The sequence below is a fragment of the Lupinus angustifolius genome, chromosome LG17 (genome assembly GCF_001865875.1).
Source record: "Lupinus angustifolius cultivar Tanjil chromosome LG17, LupAngTanjil_v1.0, whole genome shotgun sequence".
NCBI lineage: Eukaryota > Viridiplantae > Streptophyta > Magnoliopsida > Fabales > Fabaceae > Lupinus > Lupinus angustifolius.
Window position 1 is genome coordinate 17,712,977 of NC_032025.1, and position 11,194 is coordinate 17,724,170.

Consider the following 11,194-nt stretch of genomic DNA (forward strand, 5'->3'; position numbering starts at 1 on the left):
TGCTATCACAAGTTCCATCAAGTAAAGTTAATGATTGTGCGTACTATAGTTTTAGTGAGAGAAAAATTATATTTTTAATATTATATGTTAACGATATACTACTTGCCAACACTAATATGAGACTTTTTGTAGAGACCAAGAGATTTCAATCGAAGAATTTTGAAAAGAAAGATCTTGGGGAAGCTTCTTTTATGTTAGGTATTCAGATACTAAGATATCGCTCTCAAGGTATCCTAAAGTTGCCACAAGAGAGCTATATAGATAAAGTCCTAGATAGATTCGGCACGAAAGAAAGTAAATCAGGAGATACCCCTATAGCCAAAAATAACCTTGAAAGATATGAAATTCAAAAAGATTCCTTATGCATCTTCATTAGGAAGTCTAATATATGCTCAAGTTTGCACACATCCCAACATAATATTTGTCGTGAGAGTTTTTGGAAGATATTTGAGCATTCTTAGAAGGCAGTCAAGTATGTTATGTATTATTTAAAGAGAGCAAATGAGTATATACTCACTTATCGGAGGTATGAGAGTTATAGACCAATGAGTACTTTAACTCCGATCTTGCTGGATATCAAGATAGTAGACACTCCATATATGGATATGTTTTATGTTGATTGAATGTGTTATCGCTTGGAAGTCTACTAAACAAACACTCATAACTCCTTCGACCATGAATGCGGAGTTCATGCCGTATTTTTAGATAATCCACTGACCAAGGGTTTGATACCTTAGGTTTTTCATGAGCACATTGCTCATATGAATGTTGTTCCTTAGGATACATTTGTTCAGTGGGAGTTTATATATTTTATTTACTTTGAATGTTATATATAGTTTTATGAAGTTAGGGGAGGGATCCACTTACTCCAAGAGTAAGTTTTTTAAACTTACTCCTCATCCTAGCCATCAATTCAAAGGAAATCCAATGATTTGAATTAGTAAGTAAATCTAAATCATTAGATATCCATAAAATTGATGGCTAGGATGGAGAGTAGTGAATCCCACTCATAAAGTTGATGATTTATTGTTTTATTTTAAACTTGTGTATTTTGTTTGTAAGTATTGTGTAATAGTTAAAGATTTTAGATTGATCTTACTAAACACTATATTAATATGATAATTATCATGATTGAATCATACTTAAATGTGATGATTAGTGGTTCAAAATTGATATAAGATATACCAAATTGTTATAATAGAAGTCTAATTATAAAAAAGCATACAAATTGACACATGTAAAGAATATGTGATATTATTGTTTTGGAAAAAATATAAAGCTTAAGTACCCAAAACTGGTGTACTCTTTTTATAACCTGTGTATCAGATCATATTAGAGAAAGTTGATTTTCCAAAGCAATGAGAATAGTCAAAGTTATAATTTGTAATATGTAAAATTAATAACATTGTTACCCAAGAAAAATACACAACCAAACGTTAGTGTATGAGAAAATCAAGTGAAGAACATTCACAGAATGAAGTAAAAAACTATCTTATAATATTCATCTTCAAGACTACTATTTATCATCTCTAGTTGTCAGCTCTGTACTGTTTCCCACACTATACATATATTTGGAGGGAACCCCTATCCCACAAGAAATGGTTAGGAACTGAACAAAGATTGTTAGACTAATTAAACTTTCTCTACATCCACAAACTACAGTTGATGTTTGTACATTGGAAAAACAATGGCATCAACTATCTCAACTTTCAACAGATTGTTCATATCCAACGAAAATGAAAATGAGAATTTCAACTCATGCTGCCATATTAGCTATGAAGAATCGTTGGCAGTATCAACGCATTCTTCGATTGCAGGGTCAGCGGATGCCGCCAGAGAAGAAGATTCTGAGACTGTATTTCGGAGTTCTGCTATGAGCAATTTACGGATTTTTACTCTCAGACTGGATGCCTCTTCGGGTTTGAACCAGCGTTTGCCAAACTGTAGATTCGAAAGTATGAATCAATAAAACCTGTCATATGAATGAATCATACTAAAAAGCAACTACACAAATTACCATATCTAAATCTTTCTTCTTCAGTCTTTCAGGTGCCTCTTCGATGAAACGTTGAATGAAGTACAGTACAAAAAGACCACAATCAGACTCATTCTTCTGTTGAGGAACCTGTGGAAAAGGATGTGTAAAATGTAATTGCAACATGTTGAAACATTGACGGACATCCCACAAATTTGAAATTTCAGATAAAAGATCACTATAATTACTGAAACAGCAGATTTGCTGCTTTGGTTCTTAGCATCACATTTCAAGAACCTAACTTCAATGGGCTGAATCCACATCAACATGCTGAAAATTTGAAATACGTAGCTTTGAAGGTTGCAGTAAAGTTAAAGACTCAAAGATTTTTTTTCTTGAAGCTGTCAGAGACTCGGTTTGCCAGTTCACCAAACAAGGTTCTAAAGAAGGATGTCCAGCACTACCCGGATTCAGGAATCTATTACATTATGTAGACAACAACGAGGCTGTGAAAGGAGCAGGCACTTGTTGCATACACTAAAGGCAAAATATTCATTTTCAAGAACAAAAGGTGAAAATAATATCATTTTCAAACTATCAAAGATTATCAATAAGACATGATTAAAGATTTACAGCAAGTAAAATTTACCGCGATGGGTTGAGTATCAATTCTACGAGGAAGCCAATTCCATATTTTCTCAGCAATTGGTACATCTGAAGACAGATTTTCCTTGTCCAAATAGTTCTTTTCGTCCAACAAATAGCTACAAAGCATAATTTCACATCATTGAGTTATGTATAAATTAAAGATAAATGCCTCAAAACATCTAAACAGAAGATAGTACAATAAATGAACTAACAAAGCAAAGTTTTAAGAACTGGGCTTGGTCAACCTGGTCATATGGCTATGTTGCCAGCATGGTGGTCCAGCCAAAAGATTGCCCATATAGACAAAGGGAATTTTTTTCGGTTTTACCCTGTTGAAATCATCTATTTTACCTGGGTTAACTAGTTTATCTTTATTTATCATACCCTTCAGTTGTACCAAATGGCTAGGTCATCGGTTTTCCAGTTCAGTTCTTATATCTGTGTAACAATGTTTGCATAATTGGAACATTCATTCAAAGGGAATACATGTGACTTCACTATCAAGTTGCATAATGCTTTATAAATTCATTTCATAAAAAGTTGTACTTTTCAAAAGAATGCGGCAAGATGGCTTCCAAAAAACAAAATAAAGGCAACCCAGTGCACGAGACTCCCAAAGCAACTACAAAAATAGCACTCACTTCAAAGAATCTGGGGACATATATAAGATATATAGAAAGTACATAAACTACCAAAAGAAATCCAGTTAAAACTCTGAAGCCTGAAGATACTCAGATTTGAAAAACTTGCATTCTTGATAAGCAAAAATGAGAATTGCCAGCTACAAGCCAAAAGCTACGGTATATGTAATAATGTGATGCTGAGCTATTGCATTTAGGTTGTGTCATGACAAGATCAGTTATTTCCATTAGCAAAGAATAGAGATAATTCCCAATGGTTCCATTGCAAATAGTAAATCACAAGACAACATGATTCTTCTAAAATACAACTTCATTACATTTGCTTCTTATAGAAGACCTCGTCATATTCTATGCTTACAAAAACACATCCATCTTGCCAACCCCCAAAACCAACATCAAGAAATTATACCACAGAATAGAAGATAATGGCAAGATATGCTTAATAGATAATGACAACAGCATGGATGAACTGAATGTCATATTTTATGGGATACAATCATAGAGGTGCTTCTGTAGTCTCACCTTTTAATATTATTAAAAACTGATTTACTTGAGTGAAGTCCCAAAGAATCCAAATGAAGTATGATTGGCCCCGATTCATCTTCTTTGTCCGGGATACAGATAATGATCAAGCTCCAATGAAGACTGAATTCAAGAAACATCATAAGTAATAAAGCCAAAACGGGAGTAGAGAGGCAGGGCAGATGAAGATATAACAGTGACTCTGCAGTCAAATACAAGTATTGTGCTGGAAGTGCATAATGCTATTAGTGTTCTAAGTTCTACCCGATTGACAATAAGATTCCTTTGCCCAAGAATTATTAAGTTATTGTAGATTGCACATTTATTAGGATAGATTATTTTTTGCCTTAGGTTAAGCTCTACTCAAGGCAAGTAGTTATTTTCATAGTTCCTTATAATGTATAGAAACCTTGTACAGACATGATTCAGAGATAGTATACAGACCTTTCTCTTTGAAGTTGTTTATCATGTGAATAGTATTTCTTCCAGTAACAAAATAATTCAAAGGAAAGCACAAAAAGAGCTATCTAGCAACTGCAAAAATTACAAACAAGAAAACTTACTCCTCATGTATTGGAATCAAAATATATGGCTTTTGAAAAATATTTACACCCTTCCACCACCTTCTGAACTTCGCAAAGAACCTCTCTCTGTCGCTTTGCTAGATATTGAAATGGAAAATGAATTAAAGAAATATACTAAATAAGGTATAAAGTGAAGAAATTTAGGGAGGCGGGGAAAGTAATTAACTTTGATGACCAAAGCATCTTTAGTTCTTTACAACAAATAAAGAAAACACCAGACAGATTCTTGTACTCATTTTTTGCCCCCAATTCTAAACACTATTATATTGAAATGATTCTTAAATAAAAAATAGTTCTTCAAAATATTAAATAAAGATATTTATGAAAGAAATACAGGCACTAATGTAATTTAAAATCAGAGTAAATAACCTTTAGATAATTAATATCTTATTTGATCTCTCGACTTACCTACTAATTTTAACTAAACTTTTTCTCTCAGAACCTTATTGTCCACTTCCTACAACTATCTATTATCCCACTCTCTGTTTTCAGATTACTTTTCCTTTACAAACAATTTATTTTCAGTAAAGCGGAAAGGGTTGTCTCTACAGCACAAAAAGGCAACCAAAAAATCTTGTTAGAAAGCTACAATGATTATAAGTATAAATTACTAGTTTCTTGTGCAAAAGAAGCATTTACTGATTTAACAATTTATATCTTATAGTGATGAGTCACCTTGACCTCAAAATTTTCCTTCAAAATCATCATAATCACAATGATATAGAAGTATGCTTGCGAAGACAAAATAATCTCTACGCACACATATAAATACAGCTATGCTTGTGCAGTAAGATAATTGAGTACCTTGTTGGAAACAGCCTCTTTAAGCTTCTTGTAGAAAAAAGTATTGAAGAAATGATAGTCAGATAACAATCTATTAGCCAGAGATGCTTGCTGCTTCAAATATCTAGCAAAACCGAAACATCATAAGAGAGCTAAAAAACTAAACATGCGAAATATGTCCAAGGATTATTACTATTCAGCAGTATGTAGTTTTTTAGTATGGCAAATCAAATCCTAAAAGGACCCAAAAACACAATCCTATAACTAGTTCAAGAGATAATAACAATATATCAGTTTAAGAAACCAAAGTATTAATTAGTGGTACATAACTCCAGTTTGGTAGTGCAGCATTACAAAATACCCAGCACATACACTCACAAGTATTCAACTAAGAATAATCCATTAATCCAGGTGTCAACCCATAGAGAGTATGTATGCTACTATATCATAAAATTATAAAAGAAATAAATATGTATATATAACCTAATTTATAAGATCAAATAACCTACATTTTCATATTTTAAATTAGAGTACAAGTCTATTTTGATCCTCCAAATATTTGATATTCACGACATCACCTGGTCCTCTATATGCATAAGATCAAATTGGCCTTCAATATCACTTTTGCTGTCAAATTGAACCTTAAATGACAATGCAGTAGTTCTTTAAGGACAACACTGATGACACTAATCATGATTACTGGCCAATGTGATGTATTTTTGGAGGACCAAAACGTTTATTTACTTAGAATTAAAACATAAAATAGAATTATATTTTTCTAACACTAAATAAAATAACCAAATTTGGATATCAATGCCTTGTCAATGAACATGATTTATGAAAGAGCATTATGGCATCGTTCGATCCATGTAGCGAACTCCACCTAGTGGGATTAAGGTTTGGTTGTTTTTGTAAATAAAATAACCCAAGAATCATAAAGTAAACAGAAATGGAATCACAATTCCAATAATTTTAGTATTGTAGGAAGAACAAAAAAAACTCAATCCATTCCAGCATCTGGTCAGTCAAGCATGCATTTCCCTCTACATGCCAGCAAATCACTTAATCACTTCCTATGACTTTTAGGGTAAGAAGTGAAAGAAGGCACCAAAATTATGTGTTTTCCTCTTCAAAGGAAAAATAAAATCTTCAAAAGGAACCTCTAGGGGAAGGGAGGAAGAGGCCCAATACACTTACCGTATGTAAAAGTTCATTATAGTTGATGTTAAATAGCCTTCAGGAGCAAGGCAATCTATGTCTTTGTAACAAACTTCAACACACTCTGGATCATCTCTGCACCATCACGGAGGAAAGTTAAAAGGTCATACAACATAAATTAGATCTACAAAATTAGTTAAAACACAATGTTCTAGTATTACTCTTTTGAAGTACCTTGTTGGATAATAAATCTTAGCTTCTTTCAGGCTGAAGAGAGACACAAATAAAGTAAAGCTAAGTATTTCGTAGGCATACTGCTAGTTATGAAAGGAAGAAATAATTCCATAAGCATGTAAAAGCAATCAAATTCTCTTACTATTCGGGAAGTTTATTTTCTTCCTCTATTTTCTCTGGAATATTAGGTCCTTCATCATCGTCATCATCAAGAACAATGGGCTGACCCTGTTTAAAACGTGTCATATATAACTTATCACTTGTAAGTAATTAGTAAAGCTAAAGATGTGTCTGATCATCAGCTTACTACAAATCAAATTGGGACTTATATAACAACCAACTATAACTGCAAAATTATAAGCTAACAAAATAATGACTGGGTAAATAAGACATTACAGGCACCTTACATCTACCAAAAACAAATTACTCTACCAAGAAATATGTAGCCATACCTTCCTGGACCTTAAGCCATCTGATTGAGTTGCCTGAGACACATCCTTCCTACTAAGTGGGAAAAAATAAGAATCCAACAATAACAAATCAATAATTTTCTGCGGCAAAAAATACTGATGCTGAATATAGATGTGATCTTTGAGGACAAACACATCACAATAGGAGGGGTTATATGATTGCAATAAATACCATGGTTAACCTTCACATGTGACTGTATAGTATAATTTTTCAAATTGAAAATATCTAAAGGAAAATAAAATTAAAAAATCAACAAAAATAAAACGGCAAACAATTCCATTCATGAGACAACAAAACAGCATACATATAGCCCTGATTAATCAAGAGCAAATTAGTAAACTAGCAGTAGCACGCACATTTTAAGAAACAAAAACAGCCAAGAACAACTAAAAAACCTTCAGCCCCCAAGAGGTCACCCTAATGGTTCCGCATTACACACCTAGGTAGTCAATAGCGGTGCAAATGGCCATAGCATCTGTAGCAGGTCAAATAGCGGTAGAATCGCCGATCAAATAACAGGTCATAATCTGCTACGCGTTTTGTTGCGACAGGAACCCTTACTTTAGAGAAGAAAAGTCTTTTTTGCCCTCTTTTTAATAGGAGGCAGGTTCCCCCTATAGTTTTAGCCTTTTAGGTAATCTAACCTTGCCCTTCTACTTAACACAGTGATTTTCCAAGGTCATGTGATTTTTACTCTATTCTTCATTTCTTTCTTCTTTTTCCTTCTATTTCTTCTTCTTCCTCCTAATTCCAGTATACCTGTTTGGTTGCTTACATGTTCTTCATCAACATATAATAAAATTGCAAGGCTTTCTAATTGACGAACATACTTCATTTTTATCAGCACGATTTTTCCTTGGCCCCTAACTGTTTACCCCATCATCTCTTTATTGATTCTCTTATCAAACTGATTGAACCTAATTTTGACATCATCTTTGTGTGGTTCAATTTCGTGAGATACAACTCTATTATGGCATCCAACTTCGATCAGCTCTAGAATCTATATTACTTTTATCTTGAATATTAATTAGGCACGTGTCTTTGATATGATCTATTTTAGTATATATATATGTAGACTATAAATTACTTATATTTTTTCTTAGTTGTAACGGCTGTCCCGCTACTCACTATCCTGCTATAGAGTTTTTGGGGTAGGCCGCTATCTGCAATTGACTACCTAGTTACACACTCCAGGTCTTTAAGTTCAAATATCATCAGAAGCAGGAGCATGAAAAATAAGGTAAGGAACCCTCATGTCTTTTGATGAAACGAGCTACCCTTTGTTGTGTACCCGAAATTCTCAAGCACCCTGGCCCAAATGTAAAAGACTATACAATCTTATGAACTAAAAGTACACCCCTTGGTAAACCTAACTTGCAAATAGGCATACAGTACGAAAGGCAGTATTTCAGAATTGCAAGAAGCAAAAGATAAATGTCAAGTCAACTATGGATGGCAAAATCGCTAAATCGGGTCTATCTCAATGCTGATATCGCACAATGAAGTTACCATTCTAAAGAGAACGGATTGAAAAACTGTAAGGAAGTTTCTCTTACATTTTTGGAACGAACCTGAACAAGTATTTCCCAATGCTATGCTGAGAGTAAGCTGAAGTTGTTCTAGAGCTTTTATCATGATTAGAACGATTACGCTTAGAAAGATTGCTAGCACATCTAGAAGAAGATCGATGTCTTTTTCTTTCTCTAGGTTCTCCATTTTCTCTCGCTGTTTGGTTGTTGCAATGTTTGAAGTGTGATATATCTTTACTAAATGCATTGACTGTCGTACAATCAGTCTGCTTAACATATGAAAGTCAGATAAATCAATAAACAGGGCAAGTTAGAAAAGAAAAATATATTACTTTCCGAATGATGCAAAGGACCTTACATCATCTTCCATTTTCTTAACAAAACAAGATGAAAATGAGGATTCTGGTGGTGCTTGAGATGACTCATTCTCTTGTGTCAAATCATTAGACACACCTACAAAAACATTCAGATTCATAGTATATCCCACAAACAAAAAACATTCTGGTACCAAACACCATGTTTTATTATTATGCCACAAGACCATTGGCATAAAATACAGTCCATTGTGATCCTTCAACTAACTAAAATGCTGCCGATAAATACAAATTGCTAAATGATTGCAACAGAAAAAACCTCACCAACAACACTGGTGCTTGTAGCAGCTGCAGCAGCTTGTTTCCTCCTCTGGTCCTCATCAAATTCCTGTTCTACATAGGAAAACCAAAAACAAACATAAAATCAAAATCACACAAATCAATAGTACAATACTCCATTAGAAAGACAGAACTTGATAAAACTAAACTACATAACATACACATTATGCCAAAGCTTCTAAAATCACAAAACCACATTTAAAACAAAAATGATCTAAACTAAGTCTATAAAAGTCAGCTCAATTGATGGTAGACATAATCTATATTAAGTTGGTTGGTCGCGAATCTTTTCGGACTCTTTCACAGGACTTAGTTGGTAGACATAATCTTTCGAAATAACATTCTACTCTAAAAAAACATATATAATAAGACCTCGTGTTGACGCTTAGCTTTTCGGCGAGTGAGTTCATCTTCATAGTTCTGAATTGTGGCCCGAAGCTTAGCACCTCGATCAGGCAAGCCCTTACCGGTGTTTTCGAGTGTACTCTTCTTACTCTGAATAGATAGGAGAAGCTGGTGGTCGGAGAGGTGGTCAGGGCCGTCGGAGGCCATAGGATCGGAGGGTTTGAGGACTCGGAGCTCCGGTGGTGGCGCGTGAGAATCAGGAGCGTCGGGGAGGAGGAGGTTCCAATCAAGAGAGAGAAGAGGTTTGTGGGATTTGGGAATTTGTTCTTCCATTCATTTGATTTTGCCCTAAAAAGATATGAGAAATGGACAAAAACTCACTCACTATTACTGTGATGATAGAAGAAGGGAAACTTGTCCTTCCCCTAACATCTATGATGTGTGTCCAATTATTTTCACTATCTCAACATTTTATCACAAAAAACGTAGGAAGTTAGAGAGTATAAGTTTGATGAGAATAAACTATTCCTCATTTAACTTATTTACATACATTTATTATTGTTTTAAGTGCGTCTTATTTTTTCTTTTATAATATATTTTAAAATAAAATTTTTTAGAGAAATGAAATAAAAGATATGTCAAATAATTAATGGATTTAAAAAAATAAGATAATTCCTGATATAAGAACATAATTTATCCTCTAATTTTATATACTATCATCATTCATATTTAATAATTTTTAACTTTTCAATAATAAAACTAGTATAAAACTTTACATGTATATATATTATTTTATTTTACTTATTCTTTTTAGAATTTAAAACTGTGTACTGACAGTGTAAAGTTTTGTATACTGTCAGTTCATCATCAATCATTGATTTGTATTATTTTGATTTAAGAGTTAATATTAATTAATAAATAAATGGTGAATGATTTGCTAATAAAATAAAAAATATTTATACTATCAATGTATATATATTAAATCCTTCTTTGTAATGAATGCTCACAAATATTAATCCATTGGGCTAAAAGCCCAAACAACTAATCAATCAATCATGGATATCTCCATTCTTTCTTATATGGGGATAGAGCAAAGTACTAAAAAGTTTAAGAGATAAGATAGTAAATAAACTTAACCTAAGATATCTCTAGTTCCTCCCATATTCAAGGATTTGGTTTCAACATCAAATGAACTTTTTATACTATTATTCAAATTTATTATCTAAGAAAAAAATATTCCTTATGACAAGTGTTACATTATCTTTCACTTTTTTCTCTCCAAAACAATCTTATATTCTTAACTAGCAAGTTACCCGTGCATTTGCACGGGATGATATTTTTTGCCGCATGATTAATAACACATATTACATGTGCATTTATGATTAAGAATATGTATGTTGCTCGTACATTCGCATGGTTAAAACCATATATGTTACCAGTGCATTCATATTGTTAAAAATTATTAATTATATATAAAATCATACGGTCAAATCATACGGTTTAACTGTTTAAATCGGATAAACTTAATATGGGTCATCTACTGGTTTAGCATCTTGCTCGACTTTCTCAACATTGTTTTTTACACATATATAACATGATATAGTTAGTAGTATCCTATTAATCAAAAAAATCATCAATAAATTTATAATTT

The 11,194-nt window shown here is 33.0% G+C and overlaps 1 protein-coding gene across 4 annotated transcripts; it reads right to left on the minus strand.

The window, feature by feature from the left end:
* Positions 1,478 to 9,998, minus strand: LOC109331613 (ubiquitin-like-specific protease 1D). Of its 4 annotated transcripts, none has more exons than XM_019566223.1 (14): positions 9,571 to 9,998; positions 9,184 to 9,247; positions 8,904 to 8,998; positions 8,573 to 8,811; positions 6,998 to 7,049; positions 6,688 to 6,773; positions 6,546 to 6,578; positions 6,351 to 6,446; positions 5,175 to 5,277; positions 4,350 to 4,447; positions 3,787 to 3,909; positions 2,625 to 2,739; positions 2,018 to 2,125; positions 1,478 to 1,941 (listed from the first exon to the last, which is right to left on the minus strand). In XM_019566223.1, exons 1-14 carry the CDS (start codon positions 9,874 to 9,876, stop codon positions 1,774 to 1,776), a joined length of 1,686 nt encoding a protein of 561 aa, XP_019421768.1. In that variant the 5' UTR covers positions 9,877 to 9,998; the 3' UTR covers positions 1,478 to 1,773. The 4 variants fall into 4 exon arrangements, with proteins under 4 accessions (XP_019421768.1, XP_019421771.1, XP_019421770.1 ...); XM_019566226.1 differs by having other exon boundaries at positions 6,998 to 7,046; positions 8,588 to 8,811; positions 9,571 to 9,997; XM_019566225.1 differs by having other exon boundaries at positions 8,588 to 8,811; positions 9,571 to 9,997.